General features: G+C 48.5%; 1 protein-coding gene across 1 annotated transcript in view; it reads left to right on the top strand.

Annotated features, from left to right (window-relative positions):
• The window catches only part of ZC3H3 (zinc finger CCCH-type containing 3), a 147,645-nt gene that overhangs the window by 48,991 nt on the left and 74,773 nt on the right, over positions 1-23,881 (top strand). The window contains exon 4 of the mRNA XM_062570711.1: positions 13,534-13,690. Within this exon, the coding sequence (XP_062426695.1) occupies positions 13,534-13,690 (157 nt within the window). The remainder of the gene's footprint in view (positions 1-13,533; positions 13,691-23,881) is intronic.

Genomic DNA, 23,881 nt, shown 5'->3' with positions numbered 1-23,881 from the left:
ATGACCTGTTAGCAAGGTTGGATTTCACTGTGACTACAAATGGTATGGGTTTTTTTATAATTAAAAGCACACACGCTTTGCCCTGGTACAGGATTCTGGTGCGACAGCTTGATACCCCAGTGAGGATGCAAAGGTCTGATGTATCTGCACTCGGCAAGAGAAAGGCTGTCTTGCCTTGAGGAGATGCCATAGCCTGAGTGTTAAAACTGGCCCCGTTGGAGTTGGAGCAGAGCAGTACTCTGAACATTGTCCATGTTGAATCAAGACTGGAGGAACAAGGAGATCCATAGGGTGATTAGGAGAGGAGAAAATAAAGAAGGAGTTGCTTCAGGACTCTCAACAGTGTGTGACTGGGAGGAAAGAAGTGGGGAATCAACTTATTCTAGTGGTTCTTTGGAGGAGGAGGATGCTGAGGAGAAGACTGTTGTGAAAAAAATCACTGGTTTAGCTTTTTTCCATGTTGAACCTGAGCTAGAGCAAATGCTGATGTCATCCGTGATGTTAGGGAGAGCTGCCAGAGAGATCAACACCCGAAACCTCTTTAAAGTATTGCCCCTCTGTCCTTTGGTAGGTGAACATAACAAGGAGTTGCTTGAAAGAGGGGCACAAGAAGGAAAGAAATTCAAGTTTCCTGGGAGATCTCTTGCTGGAAGCACGCATGCTTTTGTCCTCTGACATTCCTGTTAAATCTCCTCTCTGGAATTGGAAGACTTTGGGGAAATTATTGAAGTTGCAACTAAGTCTTACAGGTGGTGTTAAAATCTCATGTGTGTACCGTATCTCCTGGTCTATCAGCAAATTTGGCAGAATTGGACTGCTTATAGTGTTATGACAGTGCCAAAAGGCTCCAGGCAGGATTTGGGGTGTGTATGTGTCTATAAGTGCATTTATTGTCATGGAGAAAAGACCTGAACAAGCTGTGGCAGTCTTTTCTGCTCTCCATGAACCTGCCATTGCAGTGTAGATGTGCTGCACTGGACCTTCTGGGGGAGTAGCTGCACCACACCTGTCTGCACTGAGCGGCATCTGGCACCCAACACGGCACCCCTCTGCATCACCCGGGAAGACTGCAAGAGGACCTCCTGCCCCAGAGACCTGAGACTGCATGTAACGACCTTGGTGAGGAGGGCAAGGATGCAAAAAATACTGTTAGAGAAAGAAGCAGATTTTCTAGGGAGGTCTGGAGGACAGGAGACCTAAAATAACAGCACTGTGAAATGGGACAGTTGTTTTTGCTGGAACAGTTCGGTAATAGTAGGAGGTTGGTCTGGGAATGTGGAGGGTGTCAAACCTGCCACGGTGTCAGGTTGTCATTTGTTAGTATTTGCACTTGCAGCCAAGTTTGTCTTCTGACTTTTTGGGTGAACTTGTTGGTGTTAAAACGTGGAGAGTGGGATTTTCAAAAGCTCTTGAGGGCACTTTCTGAGGGGTTTGTTCATCCTGCTTCTCAAGTTCTTTAGGAAACCGTAGTCATACACACCGGTGGGCTGCCACTGAACTGTAAATAGTCCCTGCCTTCACCTTTAGCCTCTTACTGGATTTTTTTGGAAAAATGCAGCCAACAGTTGCAGAACGAGCAAAAACCTAGCAAGGCTCTGACTGAGCCAATAGGTGCTCCGAACTGCACTGTGGAGGCACTTCTCTCCCAAAAGGCTGTAAACAGACCCCATCCTCCTACCTTACATATAGAGAGAGGGTGGTGTGAACACCTCTTAGGTTAGAATTAAACTGTTCTTGTAATTACTTATTAGAGCAAGAGGTTTGAGAACAGTACTTACAGCTGAAATGGAAATCTGGCAATTTTATATAGGATTCTTGCAGCTTTTTCTCATTGGTGCCTTTATTGGTGGTATTTCTGGCTCTGCTTTCATTTCTTTTCCTGGATCGAATGTTCATGATCCTGGGAAGCTGACACCTTGGGCTTCTCTCCTTGTGACCTTTCCTTAATGTGGTAATGAAATAGCAAAGAAAGAAGGACTTTAGGGGAAGACACTTCTAAATTAAATGGTCTTCATTTATTGATTTAACCAACCCTTGGAGAAACTTCTTGTCTCCTTCCTATGAAGTAGGTTAGTATTTCTTGATGTGCTTCCCCTCTACAAGAAGACACCGATAGTGCAGTTAGATCAGAAGATACTGTTTCTAAGACATCTTTTCCTTGCAATTTTTTTTTGATAATTCTTCCTCTTGAAGATATTGATGCTTCTCTTCTGCTGGGCCCAATGGAGCCAGGTACTTTAGGCCACTGTTGACTACAGTGCTGTTGCAGGCTGTAGTCATCAGGCTGTTGCATAACTCTTAAGTGCATGCTGAATCTCGCTTCTGAGTAAGGTGGAGGGACTTGGTAGGGTCATGGGCCTGACTCACACCTGTTGAAATCTCTTGTGGAGTTGCCTTAGCTTCTGTCTCTGGGGACGAGTAGAAGGAGGTCATGCTCCATGTATTAAGGAACACTGCAACAAGTCATCATCTCTTGGAGAAACAGCATTTTTTCTCTTTTTATATAAATGGTCATGGTTGCATTCATCCTGCTTGTCTTGCTTCCTGGGAAAAATTCAGAGGGTTGCCCGTGGCTGTCTCTACTCTAGCCATCTTCATCCCCTGTTCATCTTCTCTCAGTCATTGAGACCCTCCTGTAGTGCCTGCCTGGGGTCAGTATGGACCCTCACAGGAGAGCACAGCGCAGCGTTGCTGTCGAGGATAGAGTTTGGTGGGACTCCTGGCACGGCACGGAGCTTGATCCCATTGCCTCACATGGTAGTTTGGGAACCACCGCCTCCCTGTGACTCCAGTGGGTATTATTAGAAATGATGTGGTCACATCTAAGTCACAGAAACTTCTCTTGGCATTTGAGTACTATTCACTGTAAAATTATCTCTGTAAGAGAGAGAGGAAAGCACGGTTGCTCGGGTGGTGAAAGGAGACCCGGATCTAGAGGCGGTTATGGCTCAGGATTTGTGCTGGGGAGTTTCCAAGGGCTCCGCGTTGTGAACCTGGCCTCCCGCCTCAATGCAGTGCATGGAGTTACGTAGGACATGGCTGATTCCGACAGGATTTATTTCTAGAGAGAGGTGGACAGTAGTTGTTTCTCCATCAGAAATGTATATTTGGTTTAATAACAAGTAAGAGCACAAGTCCTTTTTCCTTGCGACTACAGAAACCCCCTGTCGTGCTGTCAATAAAAAGATTACCTGACAGCCTAGAAACGAAAATGAAAATTTATCAAATATTACCACCTCTGCCTAGAATTGCTTGTCAAACTCAGAGGCAGGAGAAGTGAGATTTCTTGTTCTCCTTTCCCACACTGACATCTCTTGGCAATCCTGAGGACGGGACAAGGGAAGCGTTGTGCTCGCCTGTCACTCGGGATATAGAAAATTAGATGTACATGGGAGGTGGAAGGTAGGAACTACCAGAGTTTTTAGTTACAGACCTGTTGGAGAGGACAGCAAAGAATGACTGGTTTGGGCTGCAGGGATTGCAGCCTGAACACAAAGCTCTCAACTGCGGATAAAGATAGGATTATTGATGAGCTTTCAGCTGGTAATGGAAAGTTTTCCTCTCTGCTTCATTTTGATGGTTTTGCTGCAGACAGGGGCAGGCTGCACATAGCGCTGTTAGTTGGGACCAGGTCGCTTGTAGGTTTGAGCTTTCCTTATTGCACCTCTGTCATTGTTTATCATTGACTTCAGGAGCTGAAAGCAGCATGGCTTTCCTCTTGCTTCCTCCTAAATGGCTACCAGCAGCCTGTCTTTCCTCCTAAACGGACTGCGTGCTGGTGTCTCTGTAGTGTTACGCCAACAAACTGTGGCTGTAAGGACCTTGGATCAGAATGAATGCATATGGGATCTGATGTAGCCTGATGCTTACTTCAGATTTCATACTGAGAAATTGCTCACTTGGGCCATCCAGGTAGCCAGCTAGTATCTCCTTCTTGCGGTCTTCTTGTTATGTTTTCAATACAATAAATTTAGATCTCCGTAAAGCCCAGTGTGGACTTCAACAAAGCGTAGGTCTGGTAGTGATGTTTCCGAGATTTAAATTGTCTTTTACTCTTATCCCCCCTTCCGGAAAAGGGCCCTTTGGATGAATCAGACCCAAGATGTCCATCTCTGCAGGTTTTTGGCTCGTTCAGTTGCATTTAGGACCTGCTAGATTTTGTTTTGCGGCTCTAACCACCGAGGTGGGACAGTAGTTAGGGCTTGGGTGTCTTTTGGTGACATCTAGCCCCATGCTAAGCATCCAGGGCTGTCATATCAATGAAGTGCCACTAGGTCCTTTTTCTTCTAGCGCAGATGAGGCCATGGTCTTCAGGGATGTGGAAGAAGTGGATTTGTGAAAGCTGACCTACCTGTATCACCGAAATGGGGAAATACAAGCAAATAAACCACATACACTGGTACTTGCACATAGTTCAGGCTGAAAAAAACCAAGCTTATTTTTAGTATTTGCTCTATGGAAGTGACAATGTATTTTTAAAACAAAAGCAATGTTCTTCCTTCCTTCTTTCACTTCTCTAAACTCTCATGAGGTTTCAGTATGTGAGTTAGCACACTCATTTGCCTGCTGGTTGTGTGCATGATGCCCTGAGTCTCCGATAGCAAGCCACGTGCATGTGCACCACTTCCAAAATCACAGATAGTTAAATGGCTCCAACCTTGTTTTGGAGAGCAGAACTTTCGAGGAGCGAAAACCTTTGCTTGTCATGTAAGATGGATTGGAAGAAATGTGGGGAAAGTGCTGCTCCAAAGGATCCTGTTTGAAGGACATAACAGAGCCTTCAAATCCTGGTCTTAGTACGATTTGATCTGTTAGGGGCTAGCTTAAATGAAGGGATTTTCCCCTAGTAAACCAAACTTTCTCAGAGGGAGGTTGCAAAAATTGGAGGTGCTTTGTTGTTGTGGTCTGCTTGATGGATATCCCATCGGAGTACGGAGAGAGGCGGGGAGTCACTATAGCAAAATAGATTTGGTCTTTGGCAGGCTGTTCCTCTGCTCCAGCCTGAGTTGCCCGTGGTGCAGCTGAGTGCCTCCTACACTCCAAATCTCCCTTTCCTTTCCATCAATTTTCATGGCTCATAAGTAGCTTCCGAGCTCCCTCTGACTATGGCTCGTTTCCTTTATACCTTGAAAATTTGGTGGCTCATCTGTGGGGCAGAGGGCAATTGTGCTAGCTGGGGAGAAGGCTTTTCTTGTCCTTGCTGCCAGCCCCAAATTTAACTCAGTCCTTCTCCTGTGGAAGTAAAGAGAGTGGATTTGAGTTAATCTTTGTGGAACCTATACTAGATGGAAACAGGCAAGGTTAACAAGCATTTAAAAGGGAGATTAAACCTTGCAGCCCTCGGCAGTGTCGGGATCCTATGCGTTGCTTTCCAGTAGTAGATGGAGGAAGCAGAGTAAGTGAAGTAGGCTCTCGAGGGTGGCATAGATCGGCCAGAGCCTGGGGATGGCCCTCGCATCTGGGTAGTGCAGCATTCTCCTGAGGCCGGTGGGGTTTAAAGCTGCTATTTCCAAAGCAAGGGCGCCCGCTTTCCCCTTCTCCTTTCCCATCCATTTTAGGCTTTGGAGAGCAATGGATAAAAGAAGGGGGGAAAAAACCCACCCACAATAATCTATAGCAACTGTCACCCAGCAAACTACTCCCATTTCATACAGATAGGTTAGGTGTCAGCCTGCGATCGATGGCCCTCGTACCATAATTATAAAAACTAGCGGGTTGTGTTGCTTGAGTGAGTTTAAGAAGAGTAGGGTCTCAATCTTTCCTCTAATAGGGCTTTGACAGTCCGCAGCGCAGAGGCTTCGTCTTCGTCTGACAGTGTTGTCATTAAACACCAGGTAGCGTGGAACAACAGGGAACACGGATTCGGAGCGCCCGGGAACACGCGGCTTTGACAGGAGTTATTTGTCATCGTGGAGCTGCCCAAACTCTGCCGACTGCGGTACGGACGGCTGCTTAAAGTGACTTATTGCCCCTGTCTGCGGCTGCAGTTGTGATTTGATAATCGGTAAATGTTTGTCAAAGATGAATTCCCTCCGCGATGCGGGGCCGTGCTGGAGACAAGCGGGCGGAAAGGCGCGCGCGGGAGGGCGCGTTGGGTGGGTTAAAGGACGGGGCAGGGGGAGGATGACGAAAACGGCAGGTTTCCCCGCCGCCGTGCCGGGGGTTTTGAGAATTTTTTTTTTTCTAAAAAGGAGAGCAAAGTCCTCATTTTCTTCCGTGACGCTCGCCGGGGTTGGAGCTCTGTGGTCTTAAGCCTCTCTGCAGATATTTTCCTTTGCAAACGCATTTGTACGTACGCAGCGCTAGTGACTTGGAAGCCAAGTCAAAACCTTCTGCTTTGCGTTTGAATCGGAGCCCGTTCTTTGCCCGTTTATATAAAAGTTTAGAAAAGGGAGGAGAGTTAAAAGGAGCTTAACAGCCCTGCTAGCTGCGAAGCTTTCCTGTGTGCACGCGGAGCTTGTCTTAAGCTTTTCTGCAGACGCGGGAGCTGGGGCAGGGACTTTCTAAAAGGGAGACTTGGAGAAGGTAAAAGCTGGGGAGAAGCAGCCTGGCCTTCAGTTCGCTAAAACGCCTAACGGGTGCAAATGTCTCGTTATTAAATTCAACCCCCCTCCCCCCAAAAAAAGTCATCCCTAAAGCAGCGGCGCGAGGGGACGCGCCGCCTGACGCACGCTCTCGGCCGCTCGCCGCGCCGGAGGGGTGCGCGGCCTCCCTCCGCACCCGGACGCGAGCACCGGGCCCGCGGACCCCTCTTGGTTGGAGCTGGGCTTTTCCTGGAGTTTGAAGTGCTGCAAACCATCAAGAGCAGGAAAAGTGGAGTGATTTATTAGACTCATAAAAATTCACACTTTGTTATTCCAGTCGTCTTGTGTCTGTGGCTTGTTAGGACGAGAGCCCCTGGCAGCTCCTGCCGCGAGGCTGGGGGGGGGACGAGGGCATTTATCAGCCTCCCTTCTGCCTCGGCTGCCATCCCCAGGCTCGTTTAGAGGAATGGCCCGCACTCCTGGAAACGCATTAATAATCATTCGCCGAAGGAAGGGGGGAAGAAGCAAAAGCTCTCTCTTGTTATAATGAAAAGGGTTGTGTTTGAACAAGGCCCAATGCTCCAGAGACCCATTCAGGGTCTTTAACGGGGGGGTTTTATCAGAGAAATCTGTGTTTAGTGTATTAGCTGCAAACACCTCTCTGTGATCCCGGCGGAGGCGTGGATAACGCGTGGGCTCTGCCGAGTCGGCTGTCGGCTCTGGCTGGTGCCGCCGCGTATGGTTGGGGCGGTCCAGGACCTCTCGCTGGAGGTGGGATACCAGAGCGATGGGCACACGGTGGAGCTGAGCACCAGTGAGATGGTGCCTGGTCAGGCAAGAAGACCCGAGGACCGCTCGCTTTCTCGGGTAAGCAGAGCAAAGGCAGCCTGATGTTGTCCTCCTTCCCCCAGCGGACTTTGATGGGATCCGTTGGTGAGTCTCTATCCCTTGCTATGAAGGGGGAAGCCAAGACGCCAGGGCAGATCGCCACATCTGAGTCCTGCCCCTCATGGCTCAGCTGGAAAAGGTGGTCCCATCCATCAGCCGTGTGCTTCCGATTGAAGCGACTGTAAACTGCTGGGAAATGCTTTCCTTGCCTTCGGGATGAGAAGTGTTGTGTTAAACCCAGCCTGTCGCTGCAAGGAGTCTGCCTGCCTGCAAGCACGGCCCGCTGCAGGCACTCGTGGCTGTGCTGGGAGACAAGAAAGTGGTGAGCGTTGCTTAGGAAGGGAAAAGTTTGTCTTGCCGCCGAAGCCATTCGGGCAGCCCTGCGAAGTGTGTGGCAGAAATATTTGGAGAGTAGCTGCTCGTGTTGTGAGGGAAGATAACTCATCTGCACTGGTCTGCAGAGAGCTAGGGATCTGCTCCTGCAGGGGATGCAAAATCCAGCGAGCAAACAGTTTCCTGCTAGATGGAGGACCACGAGTGCACACCGTGATGTACAACGTGCTGACGCCGGGTGGGTAATGGGCTACCAATCATCGGTAAAGATCTGCGTGTATTAAATCAGTGTTAGCCTTTTGAGGACCAGGAGACATACATCATGAATCTTCAATGCAAGATTTACATGCCTAATTTAGTATGATGAAAAAAATCCTCAACAGTGCAGTCTGGGGAAATGGTGCTCATATTGCCATGAGGATTTTCACCATTAGGCTGGAGAGTTCCTAACTTGCTTAGGCTTCAGAATCAAAGAATGGTTAAGGTTGGAAGGGACCTCTGGAGATCACCTAGTTCAACCCGCCTGTTCAAGCAGTCACCTAGAGCGTGTTGCACAGGATCGTGTCCAGGTGAGTTATGAATATCTCCAGAGAAGGAGACTCCATAGCCTCTCTGGGCAACTGGTTTTGTGGCATTTGGTAGATTTGATCCTTCCCTGTGGGGGAAGAGAGGGCCTTTGCTGCTCCGGCATGAGTTGTGAATGGATGCCTTTTCTAAATGAATGCACTGTCCCTGAGTGCGTTTAGTGCCGCGGTGGCGGATAGGGTGAGCAAAACCCTCCAAACTAGATCCGATAAACCTCCTTGGTGTGTGGCATCTCTGCCTGGCATGGAAACGGGGAGTGGTGGCCTCACCTTGTGTGGAGTTGAGGGATCCCCTGGTTCCCATGTGCCTTCTCAATGCATGGTGAGGCCTCATGAAACCTTTGGATGATTTTTGAATAGGGAACAAGAGCCACTTTATTCCTTTGCGTTGTTGTGTAAGCTTTATCGCTGTCTAATGTGACACACATTTTAAATACATAATCCCGATGCAAACACTGTACTAATGTCCCATATGTTCTGCTTCAGGGTGTGAGAATGTTAGCTTGGATCAGGGTCATGGGTCCTCCCTGGTGGTTGAAGAAACTTTAACCAGCAGTAGACTCTGCAGGAGGTGTGGGATTCTTTGTCAGTTGAAAGAGTTTTTTGTAATGCAGAACTGGTGTGAAGATGGGTGGAAGATACTGAAGAGTCCAAGGCTCTTGTTCTCCAGGGCTGATGCCCAGAAGCATGTTCTTCCAGGACAATGCTACCTGGGCTTGCCTAATGGCCGTACTGATGTTGAGCAGAGAAATCATGATGGTTTTGAACTGGATCCTGAGTTTTACTTGGTGGAAGGGGAGCTGTGTCTCACCAGGGACTATTAGACTCCATTGGACATCTGGAAAATACCCTGCGATCAAGTGTAATTCCAGTTCCCATCCTGTAAAGATTCCTATTGCGGGTTAGGGCCATACTCCAAGTCAGACTGTGGCCAAAAAGCCTGAATGAAAAGGTCTAATTGAAGCTGGTTTTGGAAGTGTTATTGCTTGGTCTGTGCCCTGCAGCTGGGAAAATGGGATTGTTCTCCGCTTTGTTTAAACTTAGTAATGAATATCTTTAAGGAGCACACCCTTTCTCAGGAGGATGGACCTCGCTGCAGCCAGACCTGAGGAGGAAAAAGCAGGCAATCTTACGGAGGGGGAGAATAAAGCTATCCTAAAATGAAAGCAAGCTTTTTATACAAGCTTGGAAAGTGCTGTTTCTTTTTGTTTGCCATCTCCAAAGCAAGAGGACGTGGCTTGGTGATGTGAGACCTGAGCTGGGGCACGATGGAACCGCAGGAGCAAATCTTCCTTTAGAAAAACTTGTGGAAGGCAGACTGGTGCTCTGACCCTTTTTAGCTATCCTCAGACCTTTTCATTGCACTCTCTGGCGTAATGAAACATTGTATGGAGCAGTTTCCCTCCAGTCTTCTCAGGAGCTGATGAACTCTGGGTTGATGAGAGCGTCATTGCCCAGCTTCATGGAAAATCCTCTTCCCCTGTTTCCAGGAACCAGCAGTCTTGTTCTTTTTGCTTAAAGCCAGGAAATCAGTTGCAAAACTGAAATATTTGGTGTGCAAGTGCAGTCCATTTTAATACCATATCTGGATTTTTTTAATACTTCCCCTGCTAAAATTAGTGTCTCCTTAGAGTTGATCCCCAGCAAGTACCATCTTGCCAGTGTGGTGTCACCAATGAGTTACCCAAGCTTCATCCTTGCCTGGTGCTCCGTTCAGCCTAAGGAATTAGCGAGGCAGATTTGGCATTAATTCCCCAAATGTTTCCAGCTGAAAGCAATGACCGTGCTAGGCAAATATTGGAACGCGCTTGAAGCCCCCCGAAACGCTCCACCGGCAAAGCCGGGGGGCTTCCGTTGTCCTCGGCGAATGTTGCCGTCGGAACGGCAGCCGCGCTTGGCGTCGCAGGTAAAAAGCGCTTTTGATCGCTTGGGTTTATTTGCTATTAAGCAGCAGTTCGTGATCATAAACCATCGTTTACATTCTGGCGTAAATAGCCATCTCTCTTGAAAGAGCTCAGAAGTGAATGAGTGTGAAAATTAAATTCCCCCTCTGCAACCGAAGGCTGGTCCTTTCGGAAGCAGATTCCGGGAGCAATATAATTAACCTCTCGCTGTGCCATTCTGCGCGAACATATTGAACATGCTCTGTGATAATCACCCCCTAATACTGGTGTCTGCTTTCACACTGCATTCGTAACAGCATTACAGTAATCCCGGCGCCTTTTGTTAACGCCGGGGACTCGGCCGAGCGGGTGCCCGGAACAAAAGCCAGCCGCGGCTCGGGGCCGGCGGTTTGCAGGAGCTCCCGGTGTAACGCGCAACGGCAAAACGCGTCGCGGACCGGGCAGGGGTGTCCGAGCGGCGATGCGACTTCGTTCGGGTGAACCCCTGGGTCTGGCCTCGTTACGAAAGTCGTTTGCTCCTTGATCGGGTAAGCTGGAGCCAGCGTCTCCTGTGCTTGCTGCGGTGCCCGGAGCTGCTTCTAGTCTCCCCGATGGGTTTCAGCTGCGGCTGCCAGCCGAAAACACAGTGCTGTTGCCATAAATTCCTGCAAAACCCACAGATCCTCAGTGCTCTTGGTTCAGAGGGATTTTTAAATGATAAAACAGCTTGGGAAAACGTTTGAGATTATTTCTTTTTCTTTAAAAATATCAAAATTCTTGACCTGCTTAAATGCAATGCTTTACAATTTACTGCCTTTTTGGAAAAAGAAAAATATATGTATATGTGGCACATCACGTGTTCTAAGTGCTTTGCAAAGTTGTGTTACAGCCCCTACAGCCAAGAAGTGTATGTGCCTCAGCCAGGCCACCGTTTCACAGGTGGGAAAGCTAAGACAGGAGAAGAGATGGGATTTGGGGTTTGACTTCCAGGATTTGTAGGTTCCCCCGCCCCGTTCTGGCGCCATGACATGCCATCTCTTTAGAGATGAAATTTTGTAGGAGACATTCAGGTCACGAGTGCTTCACCAGTGAGGAGCTGCTGGGACGATGCTGCCTCCTCGGTGGCAGGAGGACAGGTAGCGCGGAGCAGAAGATGCCTGCAGAGAGTGAGTGCTGCAAAAGGGCGATTTTTGTGGACCCCAAAGCCCGTAATCTGTCCTTCCCCTCCACGCAGAGCTATCGCAGCAGGCTCCGCTTTCCTCCTTTCCGGCACGGGGTCCGTTCCCGGATGGAAGCAGCAGGGAGGCTCCGCGCCTCCCGTTGAGGTTTTTTATTTTCCAGGTTTTTAGCCCCAGCTCTTTGCTCCGAGGGCGCCAACACAGCGCCTGGGGCGGTGGGTCGGAGCAAAGCAGCGGCTCAGTGGCGCGGGCGCCCGGCCCCGGCTGATAAATGGGGCTCATATCCCGTTCCAACACGATGCAAGCAGAGCGGGTTTGTTTTCTTGGGGGGATTTTTTTTTTTTTTTTTTTTTTTTGCAGTTTGTCTTCCCGTGCGGCTGTAAAGTTTTTAATTAGGAAAGCTAATGAGATCGATCAGTCATTAGAAGTGACCTCCGGATCGGCGCGGGCGGGCGTGCGCGGGGCTGATAACGGGGGACGCCAGGGTATTGGTTGCAATAAAAGCGCAAAGTGTTTGATTTGAGTGAAACGTGCCACCGGGAATACATCATGCGGAGAACAAGGAAAGGAAGAAAAAAAAAAGGAAAAAAAAAAAAAAAGATTGCAGCCCTGGGAGCCCGTAATGAAGGGAATTAAACCAGCAGCCTATCTAAATAACATGATTATCTACACAAAACCCCTCTGCTAGCAAGTAATAATAGAAAAGCGAGCTCTTCGGAGAGCCTCTTCCAGGCTGCCCTGAACGCCGCCGCCGGCACCGATTTACCGCTGGGGCTGGGCCGTGCCTGCTGCGGCGGAGATCCCACGCGCCGCAGTGACTCGGCGCCTCTGCCTTATTTTATTTTATTTTATTTTATGTTTTGCATTCAGCCCCTCTATTTCTTGCATTGGGCACGAGGTGCTGGGCAGTGGTTTCATTAGCGTTCGGGTTGATTTGCAGCACCCAGAGCTTGCAAAGGGACAAAATAAAAAAGAAAAAGAAAAGAAGTATGGGCAGGGTATTCAGCCTCAACGCAAGGCACTGGCTTGTTTGCAAAAGGGCACGAAGGAAAAATATGTGTGTTTAACTGCTAACTCTTATCACCGCTGTGGGGTGGGGAAAGCTCCCTGGTCTCCTCGTAGGGCACAAAATCAGCTCTTAAAAGGCGGTTGCTGATATTTGTTTGCACGTAGGCACAGAGATGGGGACTCACAATCTGTTCACCTGGGAAGCGACGCCGTTCTCCCTTCGCTCGCGACGTGGGACGGGTACGATGTTTGCAGGGAAAATAATGATTCCGGTTTTCCCCTCTGAACTTTGCAATAATTTTAATTAGAGCGTCTCCAAGAAAAACAGCCGCCCCTTTAAATCAGTTATAAAACCAGAAGACTTAGTCTCAGCATGTAGTGTCAGCTTTAATTATCTGGGCAGTTATAGCTGTATGTTATAAAAGTCAGGCAATTAGATGCATTCCTTAAAGCCGTGGAAAAAAATTGCTAGCTATCAAGCGGAGGAAAACCAGAGTCAAACGTATATCTGTTAATTGCATGAAGCATTCGGCAGAGTAGACTGGCATGCGGATCGTAATGCGGAATATTATGAAAGTGGAAATGATTAAATGCATAAATCTGGTCCGAACGGAGGTGGCGGGGACCGAGGTATTGCGTGTAAACGCGCCCGGGCACCTCCGAGGGCCGCGGTCCGTTGGAAGGCTCAAATGTTGCCGCTACGCGGCCGGGAAATGCCCGCTTTGCTCGGGGAGCGTAACCCAGGACGAAAACGGCTCTGCCGCGGTTTCCCGCGCGCTCGGCGTGGGGGGCTCCGCTCGCCGTCGCGGCGGCGGGAGCCGCTCGGTCGAGCTGCGTGCAGGAGGCTCGACGCTCTGAGCCCGCGGACGTTAATCTGCAGCCGCTGGCGGTCTCCCCCGATGCAGCTCTGATGAAGTCAGACGCCCCCCAGCCCCTCTGGGCGCTTCTGGCGTTGCCGTGTTTGACACCACGTTGCCGCCTAAGCCCTTGGGAGATCGTTTTGCTGGCTGAAGCTGGACCAGCTGAGCTGCTCCCTGGGACCTAGGTTGCGTAGGTGTCTCGTCCCATCGGCAGCTTCTCCTCCTCAGCATACACCTCAATTTCAGACTCGTGTTTTCTGTCTGCTCTCTCGCAGGTGCCAGTTTGCACTTTATACGGACCCCCCCGAGCAGCAAGGTGATAAAGACTCGCTACAGGATAGTGAAGAAGAACGTGGTTTCTTCCATGGGTTCGCTATCGTCCTTCAACAGCCCTATTCCCACTTGGAAGACAAGGCGCCTTGCAGCATCCAGGTAACTCTCCTAACGGTCCCACCGATGCAGTCTGTAGGGACCTAGGACCCGTTAGCTGTAAGGGCTGAGCCACGCTGCTCTGTTTTATTGCTGTTGTGTAGTAGTCACAAGAATTATCTAATTTCTCTATTTGTTTAGCTGCTTCTGTGCAGTGTTTATTGACTTAAAGTGTAAAATCTTGTTAGTAATCACGTTAGGCTGAGTTGAGCTGGTAGCAAACAGCTTACCACAGTCTGTTACTTCGTATTTATTCTCCGTTTGAATTATTTTTTTCCATGAACCAGTTAAATAAGCTCTAAGGAAGCTGAGTAAATGCATACGGCTCTTTACAGCTGAGGCAAGGAAACTTGCTGCCTGTTTTGGTGGTAGGCAGAGCCTGTCAATGAAGCATGGGTCAAGCCAACTACTGAGTCCAGGCTTGCCCTCCTCTCCGTAACATTATCAAGCACGTTGGTGCTAAGAAGGAGCTTATGGAAAGTGTGCAGAGACGGTGAGCGCAGGCACCGACTTGCATCTTCACGTGTTGTCTAGATGGATGGAGCACGCTCAAGAAGGGCATCGTGGCTGCTGTAGCAAGGGACAGTGGTGGACTTCTCGTACTTCCCTGAGTTGGGTGTACAGACTTCTGTATTTCAGCAACAAGTGAACTGTGGTCACATTCATGTTAACTGGAGACTCTGCCAGTTGGAGAGCTCAGCGTGCCTAAAATCCCTCTCTGGCTTGCTCCCCATTAGCAGTGTGGCCAGGCAGCAGGGCTGGGGGAGGTCTCCAAGGAGAGCCAGTGGTGGCCCTTGTCCCCCTTGGGTCCAGCCGATGTATCAGGGTCATCCCTCCTTGCAGCCTCTTGATTCGAGAGGTGTACTGGGAACACTGCTGCTCTACCTTCAGGCACTTCAGCAAACCTCCAGGTCATGGGACTAGACCCAGAGTTATTGAATGGAGCATGTTACAAAGAACATTTCAGAGACCAAGTCAGAATCTGAAAGTTGTGCATGAATGTGGGGTGTCGTGATAACTGATCTGTTAAAAGTGGGGCTATCAGAACTCATAGTTTTGTCCATAACTGAGATTAGGGCTGTTCGGACATGAGGCCGAGAGCGAGTTTTTCCACATCTATACATTGTTGGCATCCTCCTCCTCCTCCTGAAATGCTGATTTGTCAGAGGTAGCATGCGGGGTAAGGAGAATTTGGCTCTATTCCGGTGCGGCCTTGCCTGTTTTTCTTCATTTCAGTTTAGCAAACCCGCAGAGCTGGGGGATGTTGGGAACCGTCCCTACCATCGGTTCCTCTAGTGCAGCAGCTTCAATGGTTAAAAAAATCAGTGCTCTGCTTAGGGTGGTTTCTTCCAACGGTTATTTCCTTTCTGTCTTTACACAGTGCTCTAAGGACTGACTGCTTTTATGGCATGTGCTGGCTTTTATGGAGGGGCAAAAGATTGCCGTGATTGTTTTTAAAGCCTAATGTTGCTTGATTTCCCCTATGCTAAGTGAGGTTGGCTCAGAGTTTCACAAAGGTTCATATTTGAGTGGAGGATTGGTTTTTGGAAAACTTGAGGGTGATGAGACAAAGTAGTAGGAAAACAGACTTAGAAAAGCATTTGTTTATTTCCAAAACCGTTGTTATTTCTTTTTAATTTAAAGTTAAGTCTGTTTTTTTCTTCCTGTTATGCCAAAAGCTCTTAGTTTAGAAACTTCTAGTCTGGTTTTATTATGTTGGTCTCAGTTTCATGTGCCTCTTCTCTCTCATATGGAAAACGTGAAATGCTTTTGGGAAGAATGGTCAGTTTTTCCCCAGATGCTTAGAAGCTGAAGGCTTTATGAAAATTGTGACTCATGTTCCAGGGACTGGAGAAATGGGAATGCAAAGAAGATGGGAATGTCGGGAGCTCCAGTCCAACTCCAGCTTAGCATCTCCAGCTTGGTAGCACAGGGGGCTCTTGGACCTAAGGCTACAGTCACTTGCCTGAACTTCCTCCTACTCCTTCTTCACCTTCTGCTTTTATTGTTGGTATCTTTTCACCTTTTTTCTAGCCCTGAGATCCCTGCATCTCCTCTAACTCCTCAGAAAGCATGAATTTTGCTTCCTTTGGTACGATTGCTGCTCTACTTGTAGGTGCCACCTCTGGTGTGAGGAAGAGTCCTCTGTTCAAATCCATTTGAGATCCTCGGGGCCAATTTCCATGCTTTTTCCTTTCCACAAAAAAAAAAAAAAAACAAAAAAACAAGAAAGTCTTTTTCCTTCTCTCTAATCTTGCATTTGTGTTGAACCAATGTAACATATGTTTGCATCTTATCTGCTGGATAGAGTCCTGATTTGCCCACTGCTGTCACACTATGATAGAGCCAGACCATCCAGTATATAATTGTTTTGTTTCTTCGTTGGCCCAAATAGAAGCTTTTTTGTTTTGTTTGAGGTTTAAAGTATGGTTTTTGTATCACGAATTTACAAGTATATTATGGTAAAATCTTAAATTGTATTGCTTCTTGGAGGTTCATAATTTGCTGCTGGTAATTATAGTGCCTGGCATTTTGTGTGCAAATGAAGATTTGTTTCTCACAGCTTGTAATCTCCTCCCATTTTCTCCTGCAGCGCTGTTAAAATACTGACTCTGCTTCTGGTCACTCCCACGGCAACAGTCACTGGTGGTGGCAGACGCTTCGGGAGCCAGGGAGAAAAGTAGGAAATACCTGTAAAAATGTAGCAGGGGTGCTGGCTGAACAGCAGCCAAGCAAATGCACGCCGATAAATGATTTTCAGATAAGCTCCAGGGTTATATGTAAAGTCACTCCCATAGTTAAGTCTCGATGTGCTTCAGTTATGAAATTACCCTGATAATTACAGAATTGTGGAAGGGTGGAAGTTGTCAGGGACCTCTGGAGATCATCTAGTCTGACTCCCCTGCTCAAGCAGGGTCACCTAGAGCATGTTTCCAAGGATTGCATCCGGGCGGGTTTTGAATATCTGCAAGGCAGGAGACTCCACAACATCTCTGGGCAAACTGTTCCAGGGCTCAGTCACCCTCACAGTAAAGAAGTTTTTTCTCATGTTCTCGCATTCATGTAACGTCTCTCTGGATGCATTGCTCCTGGCAATGGGTTCGTGGTGGAGTTCTCCGTAGCCCAACCTTGCTTCTCCTCGGCCGTCTATCTGGTCTTGAGGGCATCCTGAGGCCCTTCCTATGGCCGTGGCCCTGGAGCTGAGCACGATGCGTCAGGCAGATTGCCCCCAATGGATGCTCTCACCCCCCCCATTGGTCTCTGCTTTGGGTCAGCTCCCTTCTCCGGTCCTGAACCGACAGGTCTGAGCAAATCTTGGTCTTTTATTAAATTAAATAACATTTTTAAATTAAGGGGAACTTCCACTCTGTGGAAATGGTTGCTCCTGTCTTTTCGTGGTTGCAGTGCCCGTTCTCCCTCTGATACTGCATTTGATGCAAATAGTGCCCTTTTGTCGGGAAGGCTGCGAGCAGATTGATTTTTCTGTCCAGTTTTTGTGAGTGTGAAATGCTCTGCGAGGGATCTGGACGAAACTGCTGTTGCAGCGTCTCTCCGCATTTAACGTTTCACGTCCCGCTCCATAACCGTCCCAGTTTTATTCCTGGGAGGAGAATTTGCATCTTGTCCGTACTCGCGGTTGGCGGGTGAGGTCTGCAGCCACTTTTCCAGCCGGTGAAACGCGGTGGGAGGGGAAGGAGGCTTCGGCAGCGATCGGCGCGGGAACCGCGGGACCCGGCAGCGCGGGCGTTTCTCCAGAGCAGGAATCTCGCCGTCCTGCTGCCAGCGGCCGAGAGCGCCCGCTTGTCGAGTAATTTTATCTGTATTAATCTTCTGACTTCATTAAATGATGCGGTTTAGATCTTACGGCTGCTTCAGACAAATCTTGATAAAATGCCATCAGCAAATTAAAACAATTATATTTTCGAGAAGCAATAAATCTCGGATTCAGTCTGCCTATTACCTTCATCGTGTGTGATCAATCATCGGGGCTGTCTGGCGAAAGCACGTGGCAGACGCTTCTCCTATGGTTTTTTTAACCTTTTTTCCTTGCGCTCCACTGTTGATCGTATCCTCTTGGATGTGCAACATGAAATGAAGCGTTAGGCTGGGAGCCGCTTTCCGAGGAAGGGAGGGGAAGTCCAGGCGTTTGGAAAGCTGCAAACTGCTTAGGATTGGGTGCTCCAGGAAGGATCTGCCCTCCCTGTCCCAGCTGCGGTGTTGAAGTGGGATGGGGAGATTCCTCCTTCTCTCCTTTCTAATGGCTCGAGAGCATCATTTTGAGACAAATTTGGATCTCGTTCCCTATTGGGAGGAGGAGCTCGTTTTGCACGAGCTCTGATTTGGAGCTACGGAAAGCAGCCTGGTCCTGCCGTCTTCGCTTCTGGTCACTGACGAGTGGCGATCGCAGCTCGGCGTCCTGCTTTTCCCTTGTAACTTACTGTTTTAAATTGCAAATATTTGGCCACCAACGCTGTGCAAGTACAGAGCGACCGGGTTCGTGGCGCTTCTATCCCGCCTGGGGATGCCGGCTGCTGATAGAGCACGCATCCCGCACGCGTGGACCGGCAAAGCTGCGGGAGATGCTCCTGGGGACAGGAGCGCGTCTGGCTTGACCATGCCTCCTGCAATCTCTGTTTAGCAGTCGACGCTGGTTTGCAGCGCTTTTTGGGTGCCGTCTTCCCCCTGAGCTTGCGGCTTTTTCCCAGGAGCTGCGCTGCGGTTTGCCAGCAAACTCCCACCGAGGCGGTGGGCTGCGACGGCGATGGATGAGTCCCTGGGAAGTGCGAGTAACGGGGCAAGTCACTGCTTGTCCCACAGGTGTCCCTGCTAATCCCTCGGCGGTGAGATGCTTTTCCCCCCCTTATTGCTGGATTGCATTAAACTTCGCCCTGCTGCTGACTTTTCTGGAGGCGATAGATGGGAGTATATTTTAAATTAATTTTACTACACTTTTTGTAATATTTTTGTTTTAAATAGATTTATAAGCAACTTGGGGGCTATTTCTCCAAATTTATGAAGATAATTTTCACTCTCTTGATAAGGTTAAATTTACACCTGCTATTTCCATATTAATTCACATTGCTAAGTGGATCTAATTTTCTTCCGTTCTTCTATCTAGTGAGTGTGGCCTTTCCTAATGCAATTTCCCCCTCACTAAATCACTGTGATCGGGAGTCATGATCGAGTTAAATTAACTTAAATTAATTTACTTAATAAGAGCTCCAGATCATTGTGAATGAGGTTAAGATTTATTGATTCTCCTTTTCACTCCTCCCCCTTATCTCACTCTGCTTTGCAGGAACGCAGCTCGGGAAGGCTGTGATTTGCTTGACTTACATTTCATTTTCTTCTATTGACATTGCGGTTGGTCATCATTTAGATTTCATACAGGGATGCTACCTCTCGTGGCCAGGAGAGGGCCAAAGGAGTTGACGTGAAGGAGTTGTGGTGGATGAAGTGACGCGCTGAGTTTCGACAGCAGGTACTGGAAATTTTTTGCAATCCTTCCGCTGTTGCTTCTATCGAGAAGATCCTGCTCTCAACCTTCTTCCATGGTTCAGGTGGTGTGAGCGGATATGGCAGGCTGTTACTGGTTTGCCCAGTAAACAAGACAGGATGTTATACCTTGCCAAGGGGCAGCAGAAGCCATCTTTTGGGTCTGAAGGTGCCATAGGCTCATGTGAAGACCTGCGGGAGAGCTGGGGCTTCTTTTGTTAGGGATATCATGGTGGAGTTACTGAACTCTGACAGGTCTTGGTTGGAGCTGGTAGATGAGGATGATGATGGGAGGACGCTCTTCGCAATTACGCTCTTCCTTGCAAAATTGGTTGCCCCACTGAAGGGAGAGTATTTTGCAGATGGAGCAGAGCAAATAGGGCAAACGCAAACGCCGTTGACAGCGGGCAGCAAGGCAGAGATACGAAATGCCTGTGTTCGCGTAGGCGGGATATGACGGCTCAGAGCAGTGTGCGTGACCTAGAACCTCCTTGAGACGCACAAGGGTTTGCCCCAACACCACCAAACAAATTAACAGTGCAGCCCAGGGCATTGAGTGGGAGACACCAGGTGCAGAAAACTGCTGGTGGGGACCACAGTTCACCTTCTCATGGACAGACAAGGTCATTTTATAACAAGTCTTTCTACAAGGCTGGTGCGTAGCAGCTAATCTTCTGTTCATACACCTTCGTGGTGGGGGAGTTGAGCACTGACCCACTTTGAGTGGTTTTCTTGTAAACTAATGACATCAGTGCTTAAAAGAAAAGTAGCCTGTCTGTAAATGGAGCCTGGTGCTGATGGAGAAACTTGGATATTTCCTTCAGAAAACTTTGCAGCTCCTCTTGAGGGACAGTCCTACCCCTCCAGCACTATGAATAAATAAAGAACAAGATAACATAACAGTTGTCAGAGAAAGTGCCAGCTCAGTGGAAGAGAAAAGACGTGTCAGCAGAGGATTAGTTTGTATCTTAGTTTTGTTTTCTTCTTCCTTTTCTTGCCATCCCTTGGCCTGGAGCAAGTCTGAGCAGACTAAGCCAGAAGCCGGAAGCCACATGGGGTCAAGTCAGGTCCTCAGCTTGTGTTCACATGTGTGGACAGTAGTGAGTAGCTTTACCTTTTGGTGCTAAATGGGTGGTTCAGGCTGTGAAATTGGGTGATGCTGAAGCACTGCATGGGGCAAAAGTGCCATTTCCCGCAGTATAAAGTGAAAGTTGCCTTGTGCCATTGCTGTTTCCCTGTTTCCTTTTGATCCTTTGGATTCTACCGTCCTCCTGACACCTGCCATGTCTTACGGCAGCATTTGTCTGTATATCCTCATGCTTGGGAGAAGGAGAAGCACTGTCTCTCTCCTGGTCACTGCCCGTTCAGGAGGTTGAGACCCAGCATTCCAGATTGCTTGGGCACGTTGGCCTCTCTTGTCTTGTCCCTTCCTTTCTTTTGTGGTGTGTGACTTTTGATTTGATTTCTGATTTCTTTTGACTCTCTTGCCCATGGTTTTGGGATATCTATCACTACCTTTCAATCTGACTTGTCATCTTGTTGATCTGATGTTGCCTGTCCAGCTTCTGCTGAGATATGTGTAGGCCACAGGTCTTCATCGCTGTCCTCACGCTGTGCTGGGTCTTCTCTCCAGTGCAGCATCATCAGCTTTTCTCGTATGTCTCCTGTTCCGATAATGAACCCTAACTGTGGAGCTGCATCCCCTTTCACAGTGCCTTGCCGAAGGACTTGTGATACTCCTGCCCGCGTTGGCTGGATGGTCTCCCCAGCACAGCGGCCATGGTACAGCAGCACCCCCTTTATCCCATGTAACGAGCCAGGCAGACTCAGTGGGCTGCGCTGCTCTGATGGCCCTGGAAGAGCAGTGCTGAGCTCGTTCCAGCTAACGTCACACACCCTGTGTTGTCTCCGGAAAGCAGGGCTGGAAGCTGACGTTTCCCAGCACTGCCTTGGGTTCCTTCAGCTTTTGGCAGAGCAGTGTTTGCCTTTCCGATTTTCCTCGCTACTTGATCCCGTTTTGCTGACGTTTTTCAAGTCCTGTTACATGCGTCTTCCCAGGAGCAAAGTAGTAGCTTTGCCTTCTTGAGATACCATATCAGCATGGTCCGGAAGGGTTATCCGGTCTCTCCTTTGGGGTGGAGGGCAGCGGTTATGTTGCACTTCAGAGCATGGGGAGCAGAACTGCAGGGCGCTGGTCTTGGGGTGCCAACCGTGTTCCCTCATGCGGTTGGCTGCGATGTGTGTTAACTCTTTCTGTGTCGCTTCTAGCTAAACCCTTAGGGAAGCAAGCCTTGGGTGAGCTGAATTCTTGGGTTGTCACACGTGTCGTGATGGGCACGTGCCAGCACAGCTTTCCTATGCTTGTTGCCGTCTCTAATCCTTGCAGAATGCAGAACCACATGATTGTCTTGCCGTGAATGCTAGTTACATGGCAGAAACATTAGAACTCAGTATATCCAATTTTGGGGGCAGTGTGTCCTCATGACTTTCTGGGGAAGCTGTGCCTGGCCAGGCCCTATTGTCACCTTCTTGGCGAGCATCTTGCCTGGCTTTGCCAAACGTTCGCCTTTGTAGTAAGAATTGATTAAAAGCACGAAGGGTTTAACCATCATCTGAGTCGATGGGCAGTAATTGGGTAAGCCGCAGCAATTCAGTTGCTTCCAATTTTTGGCTGTACCCTAAGGCTCATTGCTCTTCTGCACATCCGCCAGCTCTGGAAATGAGATTTGCTCACCCAACTCTTGTGGCAGCTCCAAAAAGTATTGAGAAGTATTTGAGTTATGCTGTTACTTTTTGTTCAAGTAACTTGTCTGAAAACCCAATAATTGATTAACTTTGCTTGAGCTTGCAATTACAGAGGCAGGGTGGCCCCCACGGGCCGGTTCCTTAGGATGTGACCAGACATGGTTTGGGTCTTGTCTCAGCCGTTGGCATTAAGGTAAAGCCCTCTCCTCTGGGTTGGCGTTGGAGGCATTGAGTTATGCTCTGGTTGCCAGGATAGCTTGGAATTTACTGGCAAATTATTTCCAGCAGTTTTGGGAAGATACTACTGTATGGAGTAAAATATTGAGGGCCCTATTCCTGGAGACTCAAATGACTGAGATAATGGGAAGAAAAAGAGAAGTTTTGTCTTAGTAGGAAATGAAGATATCCTTTCCAAATTATCTGTTGACCAAGAATCACTTGAGAGCAGGGGAAAACGGCAGCGTGGGTCACTGCGGTTTCTGTGGTTTGGAAGTTAGTGGGAGAATTATCTCTGAATTAGCTCAACGCCTACTGCTTTTTCTGAAGTGGGGGTGGGGAGGGCAGCAGCCAGAAGGTGGGACGTGTGGGCTGCTTACAAACCAGGAAAGAAGGACCAGCTACTGTCCTAAAAGCGTAATTCCTGTAACAAAACCAGGAAATGGTTGGAATGACAATTGCAAAAATTTTCAAAGAAATCTGAAAACTCCAAAGTTTCCCATGCGAGAACCATGGTGGTAGGTTGCCAGCACAAGGTATTTAGATTGCAAGGTTTTGGTGGAGGTGAGATAGAAAGCTCTGAGGACAAAATAGACCTATAATTGCATTAATTTTGTACCTTGGGAAGAGAGGTCTCCCATGACTGTGTCACTTGGGACCTTCCTGGGGATTCACACCTCTTCCTCGAGGACATCTGCAGCTGGTGGCTGTGGAAATCAGATTAGTCTTTGAGCCATTAGTTGTATCTAATGAGAACTTCATTTTTCCCCGAATACAGTTGTGAAAAAGCAGATTAAGAGTTGACACCATGACTGTGATATTATGGGATGGAGACATGCTGGTTTAGGGAAAGAGCCACTTGTGAGTGCAGGCTGTGGCCTTTCAGCTGCATGGGTGGAAGCAGGACCTGCAGCTGGCGATGACGTTCAAGCTTCGCAGAGCGTTTCTCTCTAAAGCTTGCAAAATAATATTTGTGGTGGAAAAGTGAATGGCTGGAGCGATGCCAGAAGGACTTCTGTCCCCCGTTCTGGGCTGTAACACGTCTGGAGAGATGGAATCCCTATTTTTCTGGGGCTGGGGCATCACGTGTGGTCCCGAAAGTTGCCGAGAAAATGCAGAAAAAAGTTAATGTAGGCTGCTGCTGCTGCTAACTGCTGAGTGCTCTGACAGAGAAGAAGCTTTCATCGAAGTTATCGTATCTCATGAGGAGACAGGGATTTTTTTCCCTCTTTTTGGGGGGTTTCTTTGGCGTTTCGCTTCTGCAGCAGACGAGTTCCCCGACGGCTTGTTCGGATGCTGCCGTGGTCGGGGCGCCAGGAGTTAATTCCGCTTTCTCGAGATGCTCCGCTCGCTGCCGTCCTCGTCACCGGGCCCATTAATCTGAAATGTGACTAATGTCCTTAAAATTCCTGTCACTTTTCCCCCCCCCTTTTTTTTCCCTCCCTTCCCCAAATACATTTGACAGGAAAGTGAGAAGTAAACAGAAAGCCTGTGCTGAAGCAGATAACTTGGAAAGCTTTTTCCATCGCCTCCAAAACCGGCCGCGTTGTGGATTCTGCGAATTGGCGGGCCCTATTTTGTTTTACTTCGCTTTATTTTTTTTTGTCTGAGTGGTAAATTGCCTTTTAATAAGCTCTGCATGCTTTTAGGAGGTTTAGGGATATTTTTTTTCTTTTTCTTTTTTTTTTTTGAAGGGATGCTAAACCTTTCTCAAAAATGACATCTCATTAAGGCGAA

Source organism: Rhea pennata, chromosome 2, assembly GCF_028389875.1.
Source record: "Rhea pennata isolate bPtePen1 chromosome 2, bPtePen1.pri, whole genome shotgun sequence".
In the NCBI taxonomy this organism is placed as follows: Eukaryota; Metazoa; Chordata; class Aves; order Rheiformes; family Rheidae; genus Rhea; species Rhea pennata.
This window is presented reverse-complemented; position numbering and strand designations above follow the sequence as displayed.